This window comes from Haemaphysalis longicornis, unplaced genomic scaffold (assembly GCF_048455015.1).
Source record: "Haemaphysalis longicornis isolate Haplotype H1 unplaced genomic scaffold, Haemaphysalis longicornis Haplotype H1 scaffold_5, whole genome shotgun sequence".
Classification (NCBI taxonomy): domain Eukaryota; kingdom Metazoa; phylum Arthropoda; class Arachnida; order Ixodida; family Ixodidae; genus Haemaphysalis; species Haemaphysalis longicornis.
Genome location: NW_027526385.1, coordinates 163,849,125 through 163,876,111, shown reverse-complemented (window position 1 = coordinate 163,876,111; position 26,987 = coordinate 163,849,125). Strand labels below are relative to the sequence as shown.

The following is a 26,987-nucleotide window of genomic DNA, read 5'->3' as shown; positions in this document are numbered from 1 at the left end:
CCAATTTCCCACAATATTTCATGTCTAATGATTGCATTTCGTAGACGGAAACCCATTCACAGGTGTGTGGTCGTGCTGCTGACTTCTGTGCTTCTTCCCAGCACAAAAAGTGCTTCCCAAACCTTAATTTTACACTGTACGATAAAAGTTTCGGTTGATTTCATTTGTTAGCACCTATATTAACTTTGCTGACTCTTCTCGTGCCTTCGATTGGCCTTACATTTTTCATATAGTGTACCAGTCAGCAAAGCATCGCATGTGTGGCTGTGTGGAGCTACTTGGGCTTCATAGAATTTAATACGCTTGATACAGCGTACGGACACAAAAGGCACGTTCTTCCAGGCACAAACATGTCGTGGTTTTGTTTCAACTGGGCGAATGAATTTCGACGACCTGACGGCGGCCAGCCGACTAAACGCTGGGTTAACTGATTCTGTCAGAAAGTCGGCGAGCCATGCAGCAGCGCAGTCAAGTCAAGCCATCTCGTGGCATCATAGGAAACCGGGTAGGAGGATGCAGAGAGGGTAGCACTTTCGAATTGATTGGTCGTCTACTGAATAAAGTCGCGTAAACACGGCAGGAGGGGTCGAAACATGGCCTCAAGACTCCAGACTACAGTTAGCGCTGTTAATCCTGCAGTGTTTACAAATCTCTTCAGTGTCTCTTTAACCCTCGTTTGACGCTGCTTGATGTGAACAGGGCTGCAGGTGGGCCAGAGCACTTGTTGAACAGATGCAAGCAAGCAGGCGGGTACTGGCGGACAGGAGTTAAACTTCAACGGCCCCGCATGGCAGTAGAATGCCAACGCCCCAACCGTGGGAAGGCAGTCCAGGTGGCCAGCAGATTGTACACAGTTCACGGAAACCAACCCCCCTACTTGAATCATTTCCTACCCTTTTTACTGAACGGAACGGGAACGATGCGTGCGTGGGAATAATAAAGACCGAACTTCACTGAACCAGAGTTCTTTATTACATAAAAAAACTGTGACGAGGGCAGACTCACCTCCGGGTGCACCACTTGGCGTATTCGATAGCGCTGTTGTTCAATCTCAGCGGAGTCGTGTTTATCGGCAACGGCCTTGTTCTTGACGGTCGAGCGGACCATCTGCTTAGACAGGCCTGTACTTATGGTGATGTCGGCCTGTTTTCCCCCATGTTCGGCAGCGTTAATTACGCTTAATTTATCCGACAGTGAAATCGGCTGCCCTGCCATGCCGCTGGTCACACACACACACACACACACAAAAAAAAAAATGCCACTGGCACTGGCATGGCTGCATGAACGAGCCGACTGCCAACAATGTTGCCAGACATAATAGTTTTTTTGCCAAAATAAACAAAGGAAAACCATATTGGGTGCTGGCCCCATGAAAGTCCGCTAGAAGCATTCAGGCGAAACAATTTTCGCTTAAAATATAGTCTGTTGTAGCCGATAGTGTGCTTTAGCCGGGTCCGTTATGAGCGGAGTGGGCTCCATTTGAAATGCATGGAGACCAGACAAACCAACAATAATGGTCTGTTGTAACCGGAAGTCCATTGTTGCCGGATCCGCTGTAACGAGCGTAGACTGTAGCAGGCACCCCTGTATTCGGTGCTCTTAATTAAGCGCATTTGCAATGCTGCACACTTCGAGGGCCTGTGCTGAAGCTTTTTTCTGGGATGCCATCTTAGTTTTGTCTTGAAACCTCTTCCGGCACGACGTTATTGTCGAATCGCCACCGTGCCTGGAGGTTCGACAAGCCCTTGGCCAGCACAACTTTTCCTCCAAAGGCGGCACTGTAGGGACACCGCTATCGATGTAGTGGCATTAGGTAGTTAGAATTTTGGTGGCCAACCCAATACAGAACGCTGCTGCGCAAGCATGATGAAAATGGGCGCATGTCACTTGTGCTTCGGTTGGCTACGACTGCGGATACGAGTGGATACTGGTCTGTTTTTAGCGGACTTCTTGGTGGCACTAACTGTGTGCTGCTTCCTGGGTTTGAATTAGTGGTGCGTGGCGCATTTGAATGTGAACACTTGAATCCAAGTCAACCCCATGACATTGGTATCCCGCTTTTATTTTAAAAAAAAATGCATTGAGTAAATATGGTCGGGGACAGGTTGGTATGGTTAGCAGTGCCTACCACAGCAGCTCACTGCACAAAAGTTTGAAGTGTGCATGCATTGCAAAGCAGCTTGCGGTGACATTGCGTAGGCTACTAGAAAAAGTTACAAGGACATCTAAGCACTCCTTATGGCGTAATGATTGCGGAAGCATCAGTGTCCCATTGACACATCCTCCCATCGTCATTATCCTTTTCCCTTCCATCCTTTTTGTTCTTCTGTGAGTTGCCATGATTCAGCACATACCTGCATTGCCACTGCCAGGCAAGACGAACTGTTAGTGTGAACATGCTTGGTTATTGACCTAGTTGACCCTTAGGTTCAATAGCACCCTCATGAAGTCCTTCGTGCACGTCCCTAGCATGTGTTTCTGAGTCGGCTAGGTTGTCATTTTAGTCAGGTAGATTTGCCGAGCTGTGGTGACGTTGGATTCGCGTGCTTGTATCGCGTTCTCGTGAGTCCTTGTGCAAGTCCTGCCCAGGTCCTGAGTTTACCTGGGTTTCTTTTCATGACAATTACCAAATTTTCTTTGGTATTATTTGTGATGTGGGCCATATTGTGCCTTGTCTTGTTCCATAGAGTGTCATACTACTGCAGTGGAATCTCGATGATGCGATTCGTGGTGATACATATTTCGGGATGATACGAATTTTGTGAGAAGCCCTGGCGAAACTGAATTGTTTGCAATGGAAAAATTTCCGGCTGTTGCGAACGGATCTGCGCGGCCAGGTGGATGATAACGAACGATCCGGCGAAGCACCCTACTGCTGAGCGAGCAAGCAACTACGACGTGCAGGCTCTCTCCCCCTTCTTTGTCGCTCTTTCTCCAGGAACGTCTGGGCTGTTGTTTTCTGCTCGTGAAAACGCGCCGCGCACGCCCTAAGTGCACTGACCTCGTTGCAAAACCACCCGCACGCTGCACGCGGCGCGGCCAGCAGCTGCAACATGGTGACGGCTTCGGCCACGAAGTGATCGGGCGCTCGAGCGACCGCTTCTAACCACTCTTTAAAATGCCGCTCAACGTACACACAAAGTTGCTTGTGTGGTAAAGGAGCTGATAATGTGGACGAAAACGGTACTATAAAATATCATCCGCGCTGCTAGTGAAAGCGTCCATGCAATATCGGCTGGGGTAGTAAGCGTAAACATCTCTAGTGGAGCCAGCCGGCTGTCTCGAGTGCTTTGAAATTGCCGCCATGAGGCACGTGCCTCCCCATTGGTGCAAGTCGTCAGGCTCCTCCCACTGCCGTCGGCGTTGAATCGTCGATGCGGGCATGAAAAAATCATGCACGCAACGCCGACGCACACGAATCGCATGTGGAAACGCACCATGTGGTTCGCACCTTGACTGTTGCGGCGTGTAGTGAGCTTGGGCACCGTGAGTGACGAAATGAAAGTGCAGAAACGACTGCTAGGCTGTAATCTTTTTTTTTTTTTTTTCCCTGCATTTTTAGGGATGGGCGAATAGTGACTTGGCCGAATAATTTTGAATCAAATAGTTCGAATAGTACACATCACAAATTACAAAGAAAAATGAGCGAATGATGACTTCGACTAGGAATTAGAACTCACGCAGGCACAGAATTTTGAGAAACCATCACCATTTGATTATTTCTTTGGAATTTACACGCACACTTTTCGTTTACCGTATTCACAAGTTTAGGTGATAGAAGAGTGACACGCAGTTGGCTCCAGAGTTTTTAGCTCTACCTAGAAGCTTCGTTAAAAAAAAAGAGTATTGTAGCCACTAGTATCCGTGGCCGTAGCCAACCAAAGCGCATGTTACCTGTTGCCATTTCGAACAGTGTTCCGCTTATTATGGATCGAATCGGCAGTCAAGTGCACCGGCTTGGTGCCGCTATGTTGGCGGTGGTATCGTTTCAGTTACGCCTTTGAACAGAAAGTGTGATGGCAGCCGGGAGCTCATTGAACCTCTGGGCAGTGCAGCAATTTGGTGCTGATGATAGAAGTGCCCACATTGGTGGGTGGGATCTTGCCACAATCCTGGCATGACATCTTGAAAGGCTTGACCGAAACGCTTTTCCTTCGGCTGCCTATTCAGGAGCACTGAATAATTAGAAAATATCGAGTACCTGCAATCGGGTCGAAGTCAATAACAAATAGAGAGAAATTCGTTCGAATTTCTCTCTACCTAATATTCCCCATTCATTGTCTTCTTCGCCTTGTGCACTGCAGCTGACGTCCGCATGCCACGAGCTTCACGACGTCTTCTTCAACATCCCGGTCGCAGAGAGGATGCAGCTGATTGGCCAGCTGCGCTCGCAGAGGAAGACCCGTGCGGCCTTGGATGGCGGAGGGCGCCAGGTGCGTTCGGGGTTGGCTCTGAGACTTCTCAAATCAGGAAGCATTGAATCAGACAACACTTGCTTATGTCCCCAGGGTTTTTCCTTTATGACCTGCAAGCACTTGAGTACAACTTCAACTCAATGCCGACAGATGGCAGGCTAGTCCACCTGCCCCTCTTTGGCCAAGAGGGTCAATCGTATACTGCTCTTTGAAATGTGGGGCCTTTGGGGAGTTTTGCAACTAGTGCATATTGAGTAACTCTGGGTTGTTGTTGGCTGCTTTGATTTAGTCCTGGTGGGAACCACGGTAGTTGGAGAGTTATAGCAAAGCGGATAACCGGTTGTGGTATGGTACCCGGTGAGTGACCGGTGCCACTACGCTGTCATGCGAAGAAATCATATGACCACAGGAAACATTACTCCAAGAAGAAAACACTTTAAACTCAGCAAGAAGATGACAAAGAAAACGACGTGAGGCACGCGGCGCCAAGGTCATTGCCTGGGCTCCGGCGATGAGCGCTTGAGATTAGAGCACGAGCTTGCTCCGGACGCGGGCCAATCGGAAGCGGCCAACGAGGGCGGCGGGCGGCAGAGGGGAGCCAGAGAAGAACTCCGAAGTGTGGAGAGTGACTGGGGGCTTGGCGGTCGGGCGACCGGACCCATGCTGTGCCCCAAAAGGTCCTCCACAAATGTATTCCCAAGACACCTCCGCGCACAAGTCGTCACGCCGGGCCTCAGTGAAAGAACGCGACGCCCCAAGGCAGCTGCGTCGGCCACTACGCCACGGGAGCTGGGAGCGCACTTGACAACCGCCGCCACGACATCACCTGGACGTTTCAAGACTGCAACACCACTACTGGGACGTGAGGTAGGAGAACCCCGTTCCCGCAGCGAAGACATATTTTGGACATTTCATCCCCGTACTTAGTCCTCGTCCTTGACTTCCGGACTGTGACTATTCCCCGTTTGCTTGAACTCTTTACCGTGTTCCATACCGCTTTTTCACCGCTATTCAGTATTTATTAGTTCCCGCTGTTCTTTAGTTTATCTCTGTTTGCTGTGTGTATTTGTTCGGGTTTCGGGTTACATAAACAGAAAGTCTCGTTTCCACAGTTTATTATATTTTTATTATTGTCCCGAACCTGACATACGCATGTGCTGAGGTGGAAAAATCTGGTGCACATGTGCAGGCATACCACGTACCGTACCGGGACCGTTTCTCCGCTCTGCTATAACTCGCTATTAGATTTGGACCCTTGCAGCGCCAGTAAGCTAGGTTGAAGTTAATTTTGAGATCGCATTATCCAAGTCGACCGTATTGTGGCTCTTTTTTGTTGTTGTTGTTGTTGTTGTTGCTAGTTTGGTGGAAAGCGAGCGCAACAGTTTGTCTAGACATTTTTCTTTTAGTCTACCGAGCCCATATTGTTCATGTGCTGTGCTCTTTATATATTTTTTAAAACTGGGCAGCAATGCAAAAAGTTGTGCTTGATGCGAACGTCGCGCATCTACAACCGTTGTTTTGTGATCGCAATGCGCATTTTGTTGCCAAAACTGCACGATTCCACAACAGGGTAAAAGTGCCCAATGTGGAAAACAAAACAAAACATAAAAAAAAGTTGAAAAGGCGAGTACCCTTGAAATAAGCTGTACATTAGGCGTTATCCCCTGTAAAAGCAAGCGGTAAGGAAGAAAAGTTGTAAAAACACAAAGCTGAAATTGAACAATTCGAAGCTTAATAATTACAGGAAGCAAGCGTACTTTGCTTTAGAAATGGAAAAAATGTATAGTACATATCTGCTTTGTAGAGCATGTGTAATATCTAACTGCCAGGCACCGCACCTTTGACGTTGTGGCTGGCACAAATTGTTTAGAAACTTAACCTTGCTGAAGAGTTAGCTTTGGGGAAAAAAGGAAAGGAGAAAAAAGGTTGCAAGCCGTGGGAATTTCTGGAGAACTTTCTTAAAATAATATTCGATTAACCCATGGGTGCAATCAGAGTGGAGTTTTTTTTGTTTTAGCATGCTAGCATCAAGAATGTAAAGGTGGTTCATTTGATTTCACAGAAAGAGAAGACACAACGCATTGACGGCAATGTGGAACTTTATTCGTAAGCAATTCCGATGGTGGTGACAGGTTACGTTCATATCTGAGGCACACTTCGTTGTGGATGGTCGCATGCATGCTTTCATGTGAGCCTAGAGAGAGCGTTCTAAAGCGGAACTGGCAGATAGACAAAGTTGTCGTGTGGGCTCTTGCATCTGCGTAAACCGTACCGCATGGAGACGCTAAGATCTGGGAATGTTGGGGATTTCATTCAAGGCCTGTTGGAGGGACAGACCTTTTGTGGCATGTGTAGAAAGTTGAAAAAGTGGCACGCAGTTGGCTCCGGGGCTTTTAGCGCCACCTGAAAGCTCAGCTAGGGAACAGTTTTGTAGCCACTAGTATCCGCAGCCGTAGCCAACCAAGGCGCAAATTACAGACTGCTGTTTCGAACTGCGTTCCGCTCATTCCGTATCGAATCAGGAGAACAGGTTCACCGGCTTAATGCAGCTATGTTCGCAGCGTTTCCGTTTCAGTGCCGCCTTCGCTTTGAGTGAAAAGTGGGATGGCGCCCGAGAGCTTCTTGAACGTGGATAGAAATGTCCGCGTTGGCGTGGTCTTGCAACTAGCCTGGGTTGACATCTCCGAAGACTTGCCTGAAAAGCTTGGCTTTTGGCTGCCTGTTCAGAAGCATTGAATGATTCGGAAATGACAAATAGACAGCCATTCGATGGAATATTAACAACACCGAATATTTTCCCATCCCTAGAAAAAAATGTAAAAAATACTGAAAAACTTGAAAATTTTTTCACTACACTGGTGTAATATGGAAAGAAGTGACTTAACATGAGTCAGAAACAAAGATGTAGGTAATAGCATGTTGAATGCACATTAGCATTCAAGTGATACAATCACACGGAACTACAGGCCCTTAGTCATGTTATCAGGGTGTCTATTAACCTGGAAAACTGGGAATTCTCGGGGATTTTGAATAGTCTTGAAAAACTCGGGGAAAACTCGGGGAATTTGTACATCTATCAGGGAAAATTAGCTGTACTTTATAACTTTATGTACTTTATGTACTGTAATGCTGGCTCGAGTAACAGTGAGTCGAAAGTGGACAGCCCTCCGGCGCCGTCGCTGATGGCGCCGATTGAAGTCACTGGTCCCAGTGAAAACTTGCTTCGTACAGCTTGCGAGTCACCCCTCCCCTCCACACCCCCCCCCCCCCCCCCTCCAATCTCCTGTACGCTCCCCTCGTGTTCTGGCATATTTCCTAGATTGTAGACTCCTGAAAGGCGCCAGAAAACGTTGTGTTCTGCGATAACATGTTGTGGCAGCGTAAGGGAGCCTACATGGGCAGGGGCAGTAGTAGATTTCAATCCTATGGTGAAACACCTGGCCCCCCGGGGCTTCTAGTTAGTTAGTTGACGCATGTTGCGAAGCATTGAGTTGTGAATCTTGGCATAATAGAAAAAAAACACATTTCACTTAATTTTCAACTTTAGAAGGTGGCGGTTGTGTTAAAAATATGCCTTAAGTATCGAATATACTCTGTTCAAGAGCTACTTTTAAGTGCAAGCTGGAGCTATAATCCTCTGCATAGGAAGGCAAGGGCGTGTTTCGGCTCCGTAGGTTTCACTGAGCGCCAAAAGAACTTTATGCGGAGACACCCTGGCGGGCTGTAGTTGAGGTGTTTCTGATTTCCGATGTGAATCCCAAATGAACTCTGCTCGTCTTATGCAACGCTTTGATGCTACAAGTATCACAGCGTTTAGGGGCAGTTAAAATGATGGTGTTTGAGATGCAGGTGCCCCTTATTTGAACCAAAATAAACTCTTTGAAGTAGTGAAATGCAGCACTGAGGTATTGAGTGCCAGCTGAGAACATCCCGGCACAGTTTTACTACAGTTAAACCTCGATATAACGAAGTCGTACTTGGGGCCGCAAATTTCGTTAAATCGAGAATTTCGTAAAATCGAGGTTTCGATTTTACAGTTCATTTAACCAGTTATTGGGGTTTTAACACGTTGGCCCTCGCCAGGCAACTGCTATGTAGTTACCTCTCCAATTAAAGCGAAATTTGTACTAAAACTGGCCGCGAAAATTGTGTGAATTAAGAGTTTCAACACTTGGGCAATGGAATTCGGATAGCCGACGGTAGTTCATGTGTCATCGTAAAACCGGTGCTTTTTCCGCAACGCCTCATTAAATATGATAGCAGACTAGGTTTCCACTTTTTCTTTTTTCATTTCGGTCACTACTAAATGCCGCTGTTAGTCAATTGAACCCGCGTCCATGTCCCGTGAACTTCCCGCCGAGGTGCTCGTTCGAAGTTACGCCTCTTTTCGTCCATTCAGTGGTAGGCTTAGGCGCGGCGGGCCAATAGCGGAAGGCTGCTATGAAACTTTCGAAAGACTTTTTTCATGTACAAGGGCTCCGCTGTATGGGCGCGTGATTCAACCACAACACTCGAGATAAAACCATGATTGCGAGTTGAGCGGAGTACACGCGGACCGCTTCACTGTGTGGAGCAGCGCTTACGTGATCCGGAAAGCGGAAAGCTTACATTAAAAATCTTCCGGCCAAATTCGATTAAGCAATTACTTTTATGCCCACTGAGCCCTTACGAAACTGATTTCTCCGCACCGCAGCTGTCTAATGAACGCTGGTGAAACGAAGATGACCACGTTCAAAGAGAGCAATTTATTGCCACCAGCACTCGATGTTCAAGCCGTAGTGAAGAAGTCCGTAAGCAGTGCTTGGCGTTTCTTGACCAGGGCGGGCTTTACGTGACGCTCGTATGCTGACAGCGCTAACAAGGTCTTAAACATTCGTGTGCACCTGCGTGCCTCCGCAGAACATCGATGCCATCCATCACACTTCGGTGGCTGTCAGTTTCACCGAGCTTCCTCAGGCTCTTATTCGGAACACTTTTCTTTCTCTTGGAGTGCTCATGCTGCTTACAAGACTCACCTAACGATGCACGAACAAAATATTAATTTGGTTATCAGCGAGCACAACCTAGCGCAGCAGCAGCGTGGGCAATGACGCGTAGAAAAAAAAAAGCTTGAAGTAGGCTTCGGTAGCCTAAGCATAGAGGGCGCTGGCGTAGGCAACGATGGAGACTTCAAAATAGTGGGTGCACTATTAAACCGTCTATGACCGCTAGCGGTTTGTGCAGCTTCGTTCTTCGCTTTTAATTGTTGTTAACCGTAGATTTCACCGCTTTTCTTTCATTTTAGCCTTCAAGAGTCAATTTGAGTACTGAATTTTTTCAATGTAGGGCCTGAGAGGCAAAATAAAACGTGCCTCGACCGGAATTTCGTTCTTCCTTTCTTGCCGTGACTTCGTTAAATCGAAAGCGCCGCACAAAATTACTTCGTAAAATCGAGACAAAAATACATGCATTTAGCAAAATTTTGTTAGAAAACTTGAAAAAATTCGTTATATCGCGAATTTCGTTAAATCGAGGTTCGTTATATCGAGGTTCAACTGTATTATTTTCGATATTTTATCCACTGTGAATGTTACTACCACTCTATTATGTTTTCTTTCTGAATGCAATAAAAGTTACTGGTTAGCATTCAAACTCTATTAGGTCATATTTTATTTTATAACATGCATTTTTGGAGGATTACAGCAACTGGCAACATCGTGTCAGCCCGTCTTGACCTAAAATAATGTTCTGTGTGGGAATTTATCAAAAGGACTCGGGGAATTTAAAAAAATTCCCTCGCACTTCCCCGAGGGGGAGAGTGTGTAAGTGGGAATGCACGGTTGTTGATTGCGCGATTACGGTGGATATCGTGATCTTAATGAGTAGTCGAGAGATTACACACACGCACACAACTACAAAGAAAGATATTTCACTCGTTATTGCTGGTACCATTGCCCGGTCCGCCATCATCGTTATGAGATGCAGGACCAGCGACCGCTCTCGACGACGGCGCGCGCTCGACTAATGCCCTCCCGCGCCACGCGGCCGCTCCACGAGCGCCCTCACGCGTCGGAATGTGGAGCGCCCGCTACGCAAGCGAGAGCTCTCCCGCCCGAAGTGGAGAGGAGGCGCCCAACACCCGCAGTCACTGAGCGGAGAGAGGAGGAGGAGAGTAGCGCGCGCCCATCTCCCCCCGTTGCTAGGGAAGACGAGGAGCGCGCGCACCCGCAGCTGTTGCTATGCGGACGACGGCGGCGGACGATTCAGGCTCGCTTAAGAAGTGCATTCGCACTTAAAATATCAACTTTGTAGACATCCTGTGTTTGTTGCTGGTAGCTTAGTTCTGTGGCTGCTAATTGCACAAACAAGATCCTGTGATATAATCATAGGGAAATTGCCCGGAAGTGACTGGGGAGCCACACCCCTTCTTCATCTGTCTTCTTTAAGTCTCGGTTATTTGCTAAGTTCGCGATAAAGCGGGCAGAATCGCTATCGGGACGGGACAGTCTTTTTAATAAAACGAGCTCGTATTTCATCTCCGTGGCCCCCTTTGGAAACAGGCAAGCAGCAAGTGTAGGTGTTCAAACTGAAACCCTGCGACTTCCCCTTTTTTTCGTCTATCCCTTTTTCCTGTCTTCAAGGAAATAGGGCGTTGTGACAGCGGCTTAAAATTCAAAAGTCGGCAAGGGGAAGTTCACGAGACGGTACACGGAGAGCGTGGAAAACTAACTTGGCGGCCACCACTTCCACTTTTACTACATCTTTTTTCTCTGAAGAAGGAAGTGCATGACAGCTGCACCTTACTGGTACTCCCCTACGGGGCAAAAACGTGGAGGCTCACTAAGAGGGTCTAACTTAAATTAAGGACCACTCAGCGGGCAACGGAGCGGAAAATGATAGGTGTAACATTAAGGGACAAGAAGAGAGCGGAGCAGGTCAGGGAAGAAACGCGTGTTAAGGACATATTAGTAGAACGTAAGAAGAAGAAACGGATGTGGGCAGGGCACGTAATGCGAAGGCAAGATAACCATTGCTCATTAAGGGTAACAGAGTGGATTCCTAGAGAAGGCAAGCGTGGCAGGGGGTGGCATATTAAAGTTAGATAGGCAGATGAGATCCAGAAGTTTGCGGGGATAAATCGGTCACAGTTGGCACAGGACCGGGATAGTTGGAGATCCATGGGAGAGGCCTTTGTCCGGCAGTGGGCATAGACAGGCTGGTGATGATGATGATGATGGTGATGAATTTCTCTGCACAAATCTGAGATGAACGCTTCATGAGTCCTTCTCAAAGGGGAAAGGGTCTGTGGAAGCGTAGCTTCTCTTGTTTTTCCACAAGACGGGTTTGCCGCGCTGTCGTGCTCTGTGCGCACCGACCTGCCTGTCTTAAAATTTTGCTGCTAAGAGGGAAAAACTGCAATCTCGCTGACAAGCTCTCTGTTGCTCGCAGGAGGCTGGAGGGGGCAGGATTTCGTCAGCCACGCAGAAAGTGCTGGAGAGACGCCTTTCCAAGTGAGTACCAGTATTCACAGCATCCTCGACCTTGCACGTGTTCTTACACGTGATCATTTCGCAGCCTAGGAGGGAGTTGTTCAAAGTGCGAGAGATGCGACTTTCTCGGCCACGTGGTGAGCATTGCAGTCGCCTTTGGGAAGGGTAACCCTTTCAGTTTGCTGCTCTTCTTAGAAGGGGGAGGATAGCCATACTGCAGGAAGAAGGTTTTCTGGTGGGGATAACAATAGTCCGGGCGGGTGCCAAAAAAAATTAGCGGCGGTGCTGTAGTCGACAACGGCTGAAAGAGGCTGCGTGCCACACAGCTGCCAGTGTTGAAGGAAGGCGGCCTGTAAAAGCTGCCGCCCCTTTCTCCGCTTAATGCGTAAAAAATTTTTTTGCGCAAGAAGCGAGTTTACGACCAGCGAGTACGCTAAATTTGAGATTGAAAACGATCGTATTTTATAATGAACTGTGATGGCATCCTCCTCGTCGCTCTAGTGTCTTCATTTTGAAAAAAAAAAAAAAAAAAGAAAGAAAGAAAGAAAAAAAGGCAGAGAACTTACTCCCACATTTTCAAGCCTTCATTTTCTCACAAACGTGCTAGGTGCGTTTTCACGCCTTTATTTACCCCTCAGTTGGTGAACATGGTTCCTATTTCGAACCAGAAAAAATGCAGCTGTAAGCGGCCTCTGCTCTTTTGCCTTTCTGGCTGTGTGCTTTCGAACACCTTTTTTTTTGTGCCGCACAAATATGGCCGCCTTCGAACCATGGGTACAGGCTTATAGTGAAGATGAAGGTAGCGTAGCTCTGTACATCGCAAGCATTTTACATTATATTACGTTACATTACGTTACATTACGTTTGTAATGGCACAAGAAGCTAGCTATTCAGCCCGGTTTAAAAGTGTGAAAACCTAAGCATGCTGGATATTGCAGATGTCTGCATATGGCTTACATTGCCTAGAAAAGTGCATTTGTTCAGTAGCTGACAAGGTAAGTCAGCACCCCTTTATTTCCGCTCGCCTGGTAGAGAAACTTTTTACGAATCTTGAAATGCACCGGATAAATCTAAAATCAAAAGAGGCAAAAAAAAAAAAAAGGTCAATGAAACTGGGTGCAAACGCGCGCACACAAAAATTTAAATGGGCAGAGGTATGACACAATTTTGAGTACAAGTGTGAATATGTGCATGAGGAGACATACTTGGCTCGCGTACTTGACCCTCGAGAGCTCGACCCTGCGTACTTGAGGGGGCTGTGCCGAGAAAATAGGTGCACCACTCGCGGTAGCGGTGGTTCGTTAATAGTGCCAGAACAACGTAATCCAGAAGTGTGACTACCGGTATCGCTGCCCTGGTACATTTTTTGGCACTTTGATTTGTGACGTCGCAAAGTGCGAGGGAGGACAAAATGGGGTCGTTGCAGCGTGTTGAGCTCCTTTTTTGTGGAAAAGTGTGAGGTAGGATTGCGTTTATGTGGAATAAATGTATCCTTAGCTGTTAACATTTTCAGGAAGACCCGAGGTGAAGTTTAGTACCGTACTTACCCGATTCTAACGCGCACTTTTTTTCCGGAAAAATAGGCCGAAAAATCGCGTGCTTTTTTTCCGGAAAAATAGGCCAAAAAATCGCGTGCACGTTAGAATCGGATACGAAACGGAAACTGCTGAAACTGGAAATTTCGTCCCACCCATCGCCATTGCCATCTCAAGATGGCGCCAAAGCTTTTAGCAACAATTTTTCGGACGCAGGAAGCATATGCGCCTATGCTTTTCTATCGGCGTTCACACAAATCGTCAAATCGTTCCACTTGCGCGATTGATAACAGCAATGGTAGCAGCGGCTCTCATGTGTTCAAAACGAGCGGTCGGCTGAAGCGTGCGCCTCTGGAGAAGCTCGCGGGATGGGCGTGCGAGGCGTGGGCCACGATCCCATCGACAATGGTTGAACGTTAGTTCAGAAGTGTGCCATAGCGAACGCACTTGAAGGCACCAAGGACGAGATGTTGAGGTCAGTGGAGAGCGACGAGGAGTGAGATGAGTGAGATTACTTCGGGAAATAAATCACCCGTTTTTCTCGCATTCGTTTTTCTTGCTCACAAAGTTCCGTGCACGTTACAATCGTGGGTGCAAGTTTTCTCTTTTTTTTTTCCCCCTGGAAAATTGGGTGCCCGTTAGAATCGGGGAAGTACGGTAAGCATCGCAAGACAGGCAGCTTCACTATCTCATGAGAAGTTTATGGGGAGGTGAACTGGCCGTCACAGAAAACGGCGCTGTGTTTCAAGCTGTGCTAAAATTTGGTTTCGATCTGTGGGCAGTTACGTTATAAGTCGTCTTCACCACGCCCGCAAGTTGACTTGATTATGGGGGGTTATTTGAGTGACTAAACGTGCGTTACAGTGGGAGGCGCCGTTGTTTTTTCACGACCACACACCTTATATAGGCGGCCACATATTTGAGAGGGGGCAGCGAAACACCAATTCCCAGAATTCCCTACAGTGATCTGATGAGTGGCTAATCAGAATAGCAGAAAACAAAGCAGTTATGGGGGGTCGTTTTCGTGGACAAATTTGGTATGATGTGCCTGATAAAAGTAATACTAGCAGCGTCACCCTAACCTTGACAAGCGTCCAAGCCTTTTGCACGCGCATGCACATGTGTTTGAACATTGTTTTCGATTTGCCAAGGGAATTTCACGCCCGTTGAAGAAGTTTAAGACCATCTAAGAACGTCTTCAAGCAATCCACCTTTTATTTGAGTCTTCACAAATCAGCATCACTGGGAGTGTGCATTGGGAGGAAATAGTAGCTTGTTTGCATTTTTATGATTTTAAATTCGCTGCCAAATGCTGACGCATACTTGGTGGCAGCTAATGTACCGTATTTACTCGAATATAAGGCTAGGTTTCTTTTCCCCCAAAATCCATAGTCTCGAAGTTGTACCTCGCCTTATAATCGAATAATTACGGTAATCGTGGCCCTTAGTATGTTTAGTTCAGAACAAGCAGGTCTGCTATCTTTGGGAACTTGTGGCCCGTGGCCTGCGTAGAAATCTTTCTCCACAGGAGCGTGATAGTCATTAGAATGACCGCACAGTGATGTTGCAACTGCCGGTCGCTCTGTTCCAGGCTGACCGGACGAAACCAGGGCGGCCGGGGGAGTGCCAACCGGCCGACGGCCATCGTCCGGTCTCAGACCTTCGTTGCGACGGTTGCCCCAGTGGACACGTGTCGCGCTGCCGGTGGGGCGCCGTCTGGTGAGAGGACACTTGTTTTATTCTTGCCGGCATAGAGGGGCCGTGAAAACAAAATGCGAGTTTAGTTCGTTCATTAAAGACGCTGCTCTATCCGGGTAACCGTGATGCCAGTGTTTTATCCTAGCAAGCTTCAAGCAAAATAATGGAAATAGGAACAGACAAAGCAGTGGCGACTTCCAGGCACCAACTATGATAACTATAAAGCTAACTATAATAACTGTGTTTCAGTGCGGGCCCATATATTGTTGCTCCTGCACGTACAGTAATCCCTCGTTATTATGAAGTCAGCGGGATGGCGAAAAAATTCGTTATAAGTGGTATTTCGATATAAGTGACCTTCGGAGAAGAGCTAAAGTAGTTAAACTTTCATTGCTCCACAACTACAAGGAATCAAAACACAATGTATTCAGTGAAGCAAAACTTTATTCGGGTGCAAAACAGGCAGTGAGCTCTGGCTGTTTCATGTTCTTGTGGGGGCGAGCAACCCCTGCTCCAATTTGACCAAGCAGTGACTGGTGTCTGAACGCCTTGCAGACTGCACAGCGAATGAGGAGGAGAAGGCAGTGGCCACTTTTATGGGGCTGGGCGTTTGACGCAGGCTTCACTGAACACTACGAGGGTTTCGCGCTGGAAAGCGTCGCAGATTCCGTGGCTCGAGTCCGAGGTTGTTTTTGCCGAGTTAAAAAAACAGCGGTTAACCGGTCATTGTCGGTACACAGCGCAATCGTGAAAACTGACCGGTTTTGCACTAGGGTTTTTGCATGATCTCTGGGAAATTTTCTGTCCCGAGCTGTGCAGCCGTGAAGTTTGCAAAACAAACGTTTTTCGGCGCCCCGCTGTCGACGACAGTGCTATTTCTACGCTTGGAGTGTCAGTGTTCGCGCACCGTCGCGTCCACGCCATTGACCCATGTCTAGGAACAAAATTCAATGACCCTGCCACGCATTCGTACCGTTTTGTCTAAAGTCGGATGGCATGAATCGAGCATGACCGGCTCGAGAAAATCGCCGAGGAAACATCAGCGTGTTAACCCACCATTTTGACCGCCTGACTTGCCGCTGGGTCGCCACCGCTCGGCGACGCCTCTGCTCGCCGCTTCGCTCTAAGCGGGTCCAGCTCTTCGTGCGCATTGAGTAATGCGGCCTAATAGGCATGTGTTTGGGTTGGGACCAGAAGAAATTTCGAATGGAGCAATATTTCGAGTAAGGCTAGTTCATTATAACGAGGGATTACTGTACTATGTCACTGCAGAACAAAATTTGAAGGTTGTGGGATTCTACTTTTCACACACTACTGATTTCCCACCCCGCAGCCATCCGCGCTCAGCAAACATGCCTTGCGAGCATTGGCTGCGGACGGGTCCGTTGTTTGCGGAGACAGACAAAGGCAGGAGGCGGCGAGGGCAAAACATCAGTGACAGCATTTATTGCAAAGTGCAAATCGAATATACTGCATACAGACTAATCGTAGGCCATTACGGGTTCGCGTGAAAGTCGCGATCCCCACAAGGTTTGTCAATATTACCGGCCCTTTTCCAGTTAAGCAAACGTGTTTCATGGCTGGAATGGAGTGAATTTTGAAGGCCAGTTCTTTCAAAACTGAACACAGTTGTGTTTTGTCTTCATTGCCCCTTAAACTTGGGGCGGTGTTCGGATGGGTGCTTTCAACTGCAACTGTTGAATGCACCTTTGTGAGTGAAGTGTGGAGGTGAACAAGGGGCTGGATTTGTACCGTTCCGTTTGCCTATCGAGATAGCTGCAATGTTTGAACGAGTGAAAAAGCTACTAGCAGGGATGTGGTAGCTGTGCCAAGCTGCGGCACAAAGCGAAAGGTGCTACATCTTGCAACTTTTATGGCAACCTGTGGCAAATTTGGGCCAAATCTTGCTTTTTGTGACCCGTACAGATGAAACAAGAACCTGAGCCTGTAGTTCTTTTGCAGTCAAGAGCAACTTTGTTGAGTGCTTGTCGTGCTTAGCCCTTCCTCCATCATGTCCGCTTATTGGATAAGTTGTAGTGGGAAATAGAAGTCTTTTTTCTTTTTTTTTTTTGGTTGTGCATTTCTTCGCACTAGCTCAGAGAAATGCAGTCGAATGCTGCAGGTTGTGAAGACAGCTGCTATCTCTCATGCACTGCTCTCACGGGTCTTTCTCTGCCCAGTGCACATCTTACCGTATTTTCGCGCGTATAACCAGCCCCTGCATATAATCCGCACCCCCAATTTCAGCCTGTCGGAGAAGAAAAAAAAATTCTCACATATTGCCCGCACATTTCATACAGGAAAGGCTGCACCAAAGCTACTACTCAAGCAACACATCACGTACTATGTAGACAGAAAAAGCGTTTATGTAGCAAGTAGAATACACTGACTGCAAGGCGAAAGTCACAGTTCACTGATAAAATTCAGTTGTGAGGGTGCGCTCCTCCTTGTTTTTTCTTCCTTGTCCTTGTATGTTTCGCGCAATCGCTGCCATGGAAGGCTTAGTCAGTGTCACTGCATAGGAGCTTCACAGCACAATCCGCATTGCCGTGAAGCTGCACTAAAGGAAAAACCCCGTGTATTATCCACGCCCATACTTTGCCGCTGAAATTTTCGCCATTTTGGTGCGGGTTATACGCGTGAAAATACGGTATTTGATTCCCGTCGATGCAGTTGTGTCGACCCTTGAACGTTAGCAGCGTGCAAATCAGCAAGGGGGGGGAATGTTGATACATTTGCATAGAGGAAAAAACTTCAGGTGGAGCACAGTGCCAGTTTTTCTAAGTTGTCCCAGAGACCTTCGAGTTTTGATGTTTTCGTATGATTGTATGACCGAAAGAAAATTCTCCTGGATGCGAACCCGTGTTTGGCCAAACCTTTCTCCCAGTCTGGCCGCATTGCACCAGAGCTACACTGACAATCCCGATCCAATGCTACACCAGTTCACATTGTTAGCAGTGAAGAGCTTAAAAAGCATAGTCGGCCATGCGTGAAAGAACTGGTCAGTACCACAGAAACGCTGAATGTGAGAGGCGGTTCAGCATAGTAAGCAAAAATCAGGGCATCCATGTCTGAAGCAGCCCTCAGTCGCGTTCTTTTGGCGAATTCTTGCAGGGGCGAATGTTGTTACGCGTGACAGTATTCGCAGGACTCCCTGAAAAGGGGGGCGTCAGCCACATCAAAAGTCTAGCAACTGACCAGTGGTAGCTTGTTAGTAGCAGCTTGTACAGGACGGTTCAGTTCCTGCTCTGTTGTGTCTGAATTAAAAACGCCTGTAAGTTATTCCTTTGTGGCTGCGCTAATTTTTCTACCCCTCACCACCCCCGTTCCCCCAGTCAGATCTCCCTAATACCATCCCAGCAAACCTGGAAGGTGTGAAACTGCTTTTCGTGGTTTTGAGTGCGTTCCGATGCAAGGTAGATCTCCCAGTGCAGTAAGCTGTCTGGTTCTGGCATGTCTACTAGAATGCGATGTCTTGGCAAGCAATTGGGAAATGCGTGGTGCAAGGGGGCAGACGAAGTTGGCGTGGTGAAAAAAAAAAAGGAGGGGGGGGGGAGGATTCGAGAGGGAAAGAGAATTACCTTCCATATTAAACGTCTCCCTTTGTATTCATATTCACCCATTTGGGAAGCGGGGAGGTGGACGTGCTCTCAGAATGTTTGTAAACATTGTGTTTGTTTCACTGCGTGCCCGGAAAAAGTGAAGCGCATGTATCAGCTCTCCTTGAAACTGTTGAGGACACGTATGGGGGAATCGTTGTGGAAGTGTGCAGCAACTCTGAGGAGTATGCGTGCTAAGATTAGGGTGCGTGCGCGTGTTAATTCTAGCAGCCTCCTATAAGGACATTTGACACCACACCGCCAAATGTGGTTTAACTGCAGGAATATCTCGTTTCCATGATTTACTGCGATAACTAAACAAAAAAAAAAGCTTCTTGTGGCTCATTTTATGCCGTAGCAAGACAAGGGCTGATGTCTTTCTTCAGGGAAGTTATCGTTGGAGCATGAAGCTGCTATGGTGATGGCAGGCGCATTTAACATGCATCATTGTTCCTTTCGTCTTGCATCAAAGCTGTTTACATGTCGGTTTCCACGTATTGTGTCCCACAGCAAAATCGCGTATTACTGAAATGTTTTTGTCTCCACGGCTAATGTTTTGGGTTGCCTTTTAGGAGGGCTCCTGGAGCAACACTTTAACCGGTGTTTTTCCAGTTCAGATACGAGCACCTTGAAGGGTTCTTCGAGTGGCGTTTCGGCCGGTGTCGTTCACGTCTAAGCACACGCACATCACCGGTTGCCGGTTATGTGTACATGGGTGGGGGTGGAGGTAGCCTTCCTCCACACGCAGGCAGGCTTCATGCCCTCACTGATGAAATACCAGTCCTGGTGGCAGGAGATTTGAACGTCCATGTCTTACGGCCCAATGCGAGATGTCGGCTGTCCTCCGTGGTCAACTGATTTTGATAGGTCACAAACCACAGACAGTCAGGTGCCCACGACACAAAAGGGAAACAAACAGCCCCATGCAAAAGTCGAGATTTACAGTAGCTGGCCATTTTTTTGGACTCCAAAAATTCAGACTTGCTGGATATTCCGGACCTTCCCGAGGAACTGCCAGTTTTCCCGTAGGAGTAATGACTCGCAGATTTTTTGGACTGCTCCTTTATTCGGACTATTTTTCGTTCCCTTCCAGGTCCGAAGAATTGGTTGGCTACTGTGTCCTCTAGAATAAAGCTGGAGTCCTTCCAGGTTTCATTCAGCAAATTAATAAATAGCAAGAATGTATGCTCAGTCGCAAATGGCAAACAAGCGTGTTTTGTTTCATCTAGGATCCTTGCGAGGATGAGCAGCTTTGCTGGTCATTCTTCTTCGCAGAATGCAAAGGCACTGACCTGTTTTTTGTTAAGGGGGGACACTGCTCTTAAAACAATTTCTTTTAATTTTTAAATAAACTCTGTGAAACTTGTGTCTTGCTGCTTTTCCCCCACTGATATCAAATATGCCACTATTTTTTTAATGTGTCAGTTATTTTTCAAGATAATTAGAGATAATTAGTCATTTTTGGAGGAGCAATAGGCAAAACAGTGCTAGAGCTAAGACTGTAATCTTTTATGTTTTCCGATACTATGAACCCTGGTGAGTGCAATAAGAGAATTGGTTTTTTGATGCACTGCTTGGAACTAATTTTACAGCTCGTTAAACTTGGTGGCACCCAATGGCAACGAATCATTTTAAGTGCCCATTTTAAACACCAAGGTTTAATGAGCTGTAAAATTAGTTCCAAGCGGTGCATAAAAATCCAATTCTCCTATTGCCCTCACCAGGGTTCATAGTATCGGAAAACATAAAAGATTACAGTTTTAGCTCTAGCACTGTTTTGCCTATTGCTCCTCCAAAAATGACTAATTATCTCTAATTATCTTGAAAAATAACTGACACATTAAAAAAATAGTGGCATATTTGATATCAGTGGGGGAAAAGCAGCAAGACTGAAGCTTCCCAGTGTTTATTTAAAAATTAAAAGAAATTGTTTTAAGAGCCATCTCCCCCCTTTAAGGCTGGGAGGCAAGTTTTCTCAAATCTGCAGGGAACTGTTTGAAACCCACAAGGCATTATACAAAATCTACAAAGTCGGTTCTCCCATTGTTCAAAGTTGCCTCAATTTAGTTTCATACGACAAGCGTCGGACACTAAGCTGTAAGTGGTTGTTACATGTTGCAGTTTAGTGCAGTTGGAAATTTGCATGACTGCCATGGTGGCCGTGGCCACAAGAGTAAGCGCTTCAAATGCTTGCAGGCATAGGTTGTTCAGTATGGGTAGTACTACTTTGTAGCCCCACCTAGTACAACTCAGTTGTCCGAGAGTCGCACCACACGGACATTCAAGCTGCACGCGCATTTCTGGCCTTGAGAACGACTGCGATTTCACATTTTTCAGCAAACTCGCTTCCCGTGTGCATGTACGTTCGGCTTCTGTTCACGCCCGGCCAATCACACGCATGAATATTCGCCACGCGCAAGTATGTGTGTTCGTAACTATTTGCACCACACCAGCAAAACCAAGCTTGACTTGTTTTGTTCTGAGTTCACTGACGGTTTGCGATGCAACGTGTTTACGGTGAGAGCCATATTGCGAACTTGTTGCGGAATCTGGAATACTACTAGCTACACCCTATGCACAGGGACCACTTGGGAATACTTGTAAAGTGGAACTCTGATAATGCAGCTCCATCGGGAACGCCTGAAAAAGTCACACGATATAAACTTGGCAGCACCGGTGTCGTACCCTCTCCCGTCTGCTGTCCCTATTTTTTGCGTTGCGCACTTCAGTCGGATACGAACTGCCAACAGGCCGAAGCATTCATTCTATCTGCGTAAATCCCACTTTGTATGTTGTCTCGAGCGACGGGCTCAGAATTCGAACAAGCTTTATTGTGTTAAAACCTTGTTTCTACAGTGGAGCTGTTATGCAGAGGCTAGCTGAGAATTTGCGCAAACTGTCTCATCAGGTTGCAATCCCTTATGAAATTTCAGATTCAACAAAAAAAGAAAAAGAATGATATTTTCACACCTCTGTGCTGTTGTGTGTTAGTCCATGCTCTCACGAGATAAGCCAACATGACCAAAAGCAAGGCAAGGGGGATGTGAATTTTAAGGATGCAAGATCTTATCACCAAGCGTCGATGTTGTTTGTTTTTGTGGCAGAGGTGGTAAGGGTGCACACTGGTCTTAGAAACTGTTTTTTGCTTTCCAATCACTTTTGATGAAACTTCATGGGCTTGTTCAGTTTTTTTAGCTGATGTCTAATTAGTTTTGATGTGAGGTAACTAGTTTCCGAGTTAATTAAAAATTTTCATTGATTGTAGTTAAGAACAGTAGAAAAAAAACTATTCAACAAAAGATCACCAGGAAGACATGAATAGATACCAGAAGTTGTGGAGAATGAAATGTGGGAAGCAGTTTTTGTGTTTTGCAATCACATACACGTTTACATCAATTCTAACTTTTAGGTTTGAACAACCCCTGCTAACCAATTAAAAATAATGCCAATTAAACAACTACTGAAACACAAAATGCAAGATCTGCTTCTTGCATTGCATGGTTTAAACATTCATCTTCACAGTGTGAAAGAAGTTATCTTCCTAGCCGCACCACATACTGGGATGTGCAGAGGGATTAAAAGAAATGCAAACAACGGAGCGCACAGCCCCCGACACATGCTGCACCATCTGGCTGCAAAGTCAGTAAACTGCGCGCATGCGCACTTCTTCGAGAGCGTTTGAGAGTGTGGCCTACGTTTAATGGAAAGGCTTCATCAAGAAGAAACGCCGATCGTTTATATTGAGGCGCCTTTTCCCGCTGCGTCGCCACTAAGCAGGACGATCGTTGAAGGGCATCAAGCTAGCAACAATCCGTCCGCTGCGCGCTTGTCTGCCGAATGTAGTAGACAACAGGACGCTCAGTGGCGACAGAGAATAAAAGGACGCTTTAAAATAAATAACCCACATCGCTTCTTTATCAAGCATTTCCCCTAACAGTAGGTCGCACTCTCAAACGCTCGCAAAGAACTACGCATGCGCGCAGTTTACCGACAGTGCAGCCAGGCGGTGCGGCATGCGTCGGAGGCTGTGTGCTCCGTTGTTCGCATTTTTTTTAATCCCCCCTGTACCTCTCGAGAATTTTGTATCCCTGCGATACCACTTGTGGTGATGAAGTGGGGGAATAATGGAAAAATTGCTATTTCTTTGTTGAAATCAGGCCTCTGTGGCTTTTATAAGTACTTTGTACTGTTCCATGTACAAAATTTTTGGAGGAAAAACTGTGGAAATCAAGAGAAAAGTGATACCTAAAAGTTGCTTTTTTGAGCAACTTTTCGCTCCCAAAGACCCACGTGCCCCCTTCAAGAGCAAGTTGTCCCGTGTGTGACAGAAGCTACACCTTCGAGCAATGCTCTCCAATGGCAAAACAGAAGCACATGTGGGTACTGACGGGGAAGTTCACGCAATAAGCAGAGAGAAAGAAATAAAAGAAAAGTTTGACAAAGAGGCAAGAAGAACAAATGCAGACAGACTCATGCAGAACGGGAAGCAAAACAAATGGCAGGACGGTGCAGAATAAAAAGAGACATCAGAGGTGCCGATAGTGGAGAGTAGTTTGTGCATTTGGGGCTCTGTGAAGGAAAGGGTACGTAACGAACATTTTCAGATTGCCGCTGGATTCCGTAATTTTCTAGCAACATCTGAGGACAAAAGCGAATCTGGGCGACTATTTCTAGTTTGGTTTTTCTCGTAGTGCAGAGTGCTGCCGTATCAGCTTCGCTATTAGTACTTTGTCAATGATACGCTCAAACACCAAGGGCAAAGTACCGTAGTATGAGGATGACAAGCGGAGTGCTGTGAGTGCACCACGAGAAGTTTGAATCGCCGTTAGCGTGCTGGACTTCCGCAGGCAATAGCGCAAACATGAATGCATTTAACTGGTGGTGAAAGTAGTTGTGGCGTCGTGGGAAGAACTAGAAAAAAAAAAAGTGGCCGTGGATGTTTGCTGTTGCAGAAGATTTGCTTTGTACTGAACGACTTTGTTCGCTTTGCCTTCTCTCCACTCTGACACAGGGACCACACGCAAGATCTGCCGCCTGCCCATGTACAAAGTCTGACCACAAGGAGCTTCTACTGAAAGGTGTCTTATTTTTGGAGCTGCATCGTGGAAGAGACGTTTTCCCTTCGACGGACCGTCTGCATGTGCGCTCTGTCCAGCTTTTCTGCCGCAAGAACCAAAGTATCGCTCAGTGAGAAACCAAAGTTTTGGGGAAATTTTAGAGAGCTCCGAGTTGCTTGTACACAAACAAAAAGAGGGAAAATTGCCAGTGTATATTAACACTTTTAAAGTCGTCAGTAATAGGGTATGACACCAAATGTACGAGCTGATTGGATGTTTCATGCCATAGTCTGATAAAATGCTTCCTTATAATCAAAGACATTAGGAACAAACAATGTTGCTTGGTCTGGTGATATGCAAAAACATGCTTTTTAACATCATATAGCGTGTGTGCCCAGCAAATAAAATAACAAGACATGGAAAAAGTTCCTGTTACCTTTCCCATCTTAGAGGGATTTGTTGGCACAAAAGAGTTCGCATTCGAAAACTGCTTGTTTAGATCTGTGCCTTGTGAACGCTTATCGAGCTACTGCCGTGAACAACAACAAGATCAACTACTACTGCGGCCGCCTGAACTTTCTTTACAATTTCAAAGTGCTCGCTTATGTTGTTTCGGCATTTTTTGCTCGGAACAAAGGCTATAGAGTTGGTCGCTTGTGTTGTGTCGTACGCAGTCAACGACGTTCAACCCTGTTCAACGACGTTTTTACATTGATGTTGGCACTGTTGCTAACCAGTCTTTTGCAGCGCTTGTCCCGTCATTTTCATGCTCCTATAGCCAAAAAACCCCTCGTTAATTAAGGGTGGACACTTCTCCTAAAACAGCTTCCTTTAAGCTAATTGAACTCTGCGAAACTTGCTGCTTTTTCCCCACTGATTTCAAATATGCCATTAGTTACCGACATAATTAGGCATTTTTGGAGGAACAATAGGCAAAACTGTGTTGGCAATGAAACTGTAATCTTCATATTGTCCAATACTACGAACCCTGGTGAGTGCAATAAGAGCATCGGTTTTTTTGATGCACTGCTTGGAACTAATTTTACAGCTCATTAAACCTTGGTGGCACCAGTGGCAAGAAACCATTTTGAACGCCCCTTTCAAACACCAAAGTTTAATGAGCTGTAAAATTAGTTCCAAGCTATGCATCAAAAGACTGCTTCGATTGTTGCATTCCCCAGTGTTCGTAGTACTGGAAAATATCGAGATGACAGTTTTATGACCAACACTGTTTTGTCTGTTGTTTGACCAAAAATGACCAATTATCTCTAATTGTCTTCGGAAGTAATTGACTGACTCAAGAAATAATTGAATATTTGAAATCAGTTGGAAAAAAGCAGCAATTCTGACAAGCTTCACAAAGTTGTTTACTTGAAAATTAAAAGACGTTGTTTCGAGAGCCATGTCCCCTCTTATACAAACGAGGCAAGGAAAGAGTGTTCTGACTGAGACAATGTTTTGGTAAAGAAGAGCGAGTTCCTGTGCTGTGCAAAGTTACCAGTCTCCACTGATAAAGAATAAAAGCAGCTGCGGCATTGGGAAATTACAAACTGTGGACAGGGAGAGACAACAAACAAACAAGAGTGAGAACAAATGGTGCTATTGTATATTTGTGTGCTTGTTTTGTTTCTTTCCGTTATTTGTGGGGTTTTGAGTTTTGCATTTGACGAATTCTGGTGTGTTCCCACTTTTTTTGAGCATTCTCTCTTTCCATACTTTGACTGTGGCCAATTTTGTGCCGCTGTTTTATTTGTTCTTAAATGTGACGTGGCGTTCGTTTGCTCAGTTTTTGCATTTATTGTGCACTATTGTGAACCCCAATTTTGTTATCTTTTAGTGCCTTACGAGTTTCTTGCTCACGTGTGCCTTTTAGTGTCGTGGCAGACATACGTGTCTTGGGCTGTTTCTTGCGGCCTCTGGTTTTTTTAAAGTCATTTTGACAGGGGTAAGTGTACTGAGGCGAAAAGTGAATCTTTCATAGCAGTTTAGTTTTTTTTAATAATAGACATGTTGGAAAGAAGCTTTTTATGAGGTATTGTAGTTGGTTCGCGGCATCACTGTATTTATTTTGTTGTTTTCGTTAGGCCTTCTTTTTTTTTTTTCATTTTATCCCATGTTTTGATGTGCTGGTTGTATCTTATTTATTCTTCCTGCATGTGGATTCTTGTGAACTGGGCTGAGCAACAATACTGTAAAGAGAACTTTACATTTCTCTTTTACAAGTCTAAAGTGCATTTCTTCTGTTTTTGTGTGATCAAAGTATTGGGTAGAAAAAATATGTTGTGATGTAGATGCCTGTAAGTGACAAGCCCTGAACAATATATTGAGTGTGGCTTGGTTGTCCTCTCTGGTCTTTCAATAAAGCCTCAAGAAATGCAATTTGCGCGTGTAATTAGTGTGCTCATTATTGGAAATTTGGACGCAATACCTTGACATGACGGAATAAATTACGTAACACCTCTTTTGCGTGGGCAAAAATTGTTCATATATCACGTTATGAGCACATACAATTTGAAATGCAAAATTCCAGTGGCGACAGAAGTAGCAGGGACTATGAAGAAAAAATACAAGTCCCACTCAAAAGACTGCCATGTCTAAGCTAGATTTTATGAAAACCGATTAATTCTTTGATGCCCGAAACTTTTAATTCTTTGCTTAAGATTGCGAAAACATTTTTACCTGTAAGGGCGTCTGGCATCACAAATATAAAGTCGGACAATAACGTCAGACAATAAAATATAATAATATAATAACGTCAGACAATAACGTAAAGTTTGTATGGCTGTCAATTGTGACAGGAACAAAATTGCACAATTCCGGTTACCTGTCGCTAGCCCATTGAGCCACCCGGGCTCAATGCGAGTTGACACATGCAAATAAGACCTTTTTCAGCAGACGGAAGTATGTGCTGCCCTCTCTTCTTTTTTTGAATTTTTGAAGGTCAGGGAACCTTTGTCTGTAAATTGAGGATGTTAAATGTAAAATAAAAAAAAAAACAAAGTGCGAGGGAAAAAAATTGAGTTGTTGCGCCTGAGAAACATTGGGCATCAAAGTTTAAGCAGTGGCAGCTTCCCAGCCCTTAGGATGCTGCAGGGAATTGTTTGTGGGACTGGCAGCCACCGATCAAGGCAACTCACCCCCGAGAAACACGAGTGGGTGGTGGTTGTAGTGAGGGCACTCTAGTTCTATTTGACCATCATACTAACTGAGTGGT

General features: G+C 46.0%; 1 protein-coding gene across 7 annotated transcripts in view; it reads left to right on the top strand.

Moving 5' to 3' along the window:
• Positions 1–26,178, top strand: part of Cp110 (Centriolar coiled coil protein 110kDa) — an 89,119-nt gene extending 62,941 nt beyond the window's left edge. For all 7 annotated transcript variants that reach the window (XM_077671276.1, XM_077671279.1, XM_077671273.1 and 4 more), the window contains 4 exons: positions 4,305–4,433; positions 11,844–11,905; positions 15,011–15,138; positions 23,728–26,178. In XM_077671276.1, the coding sequence (XP_077527402.1) occupies positions 4,305–4,433; positions 11,844–11,905; positions 15,011–15,138; positions 23,728–23,771 (363 nt within the window). In that variant the 3' untranslated portion in view covers positions 23,772–26,178. The remainder of the gene's footprint in view (positions 1–4,304; positions 4,434–11,843; positions 11,906–15,010; positions 15,139–23,727) is intronic.
• The last annotated feature ends 809 nt before the right edge of the window (positions 26,179–26,987 follow it).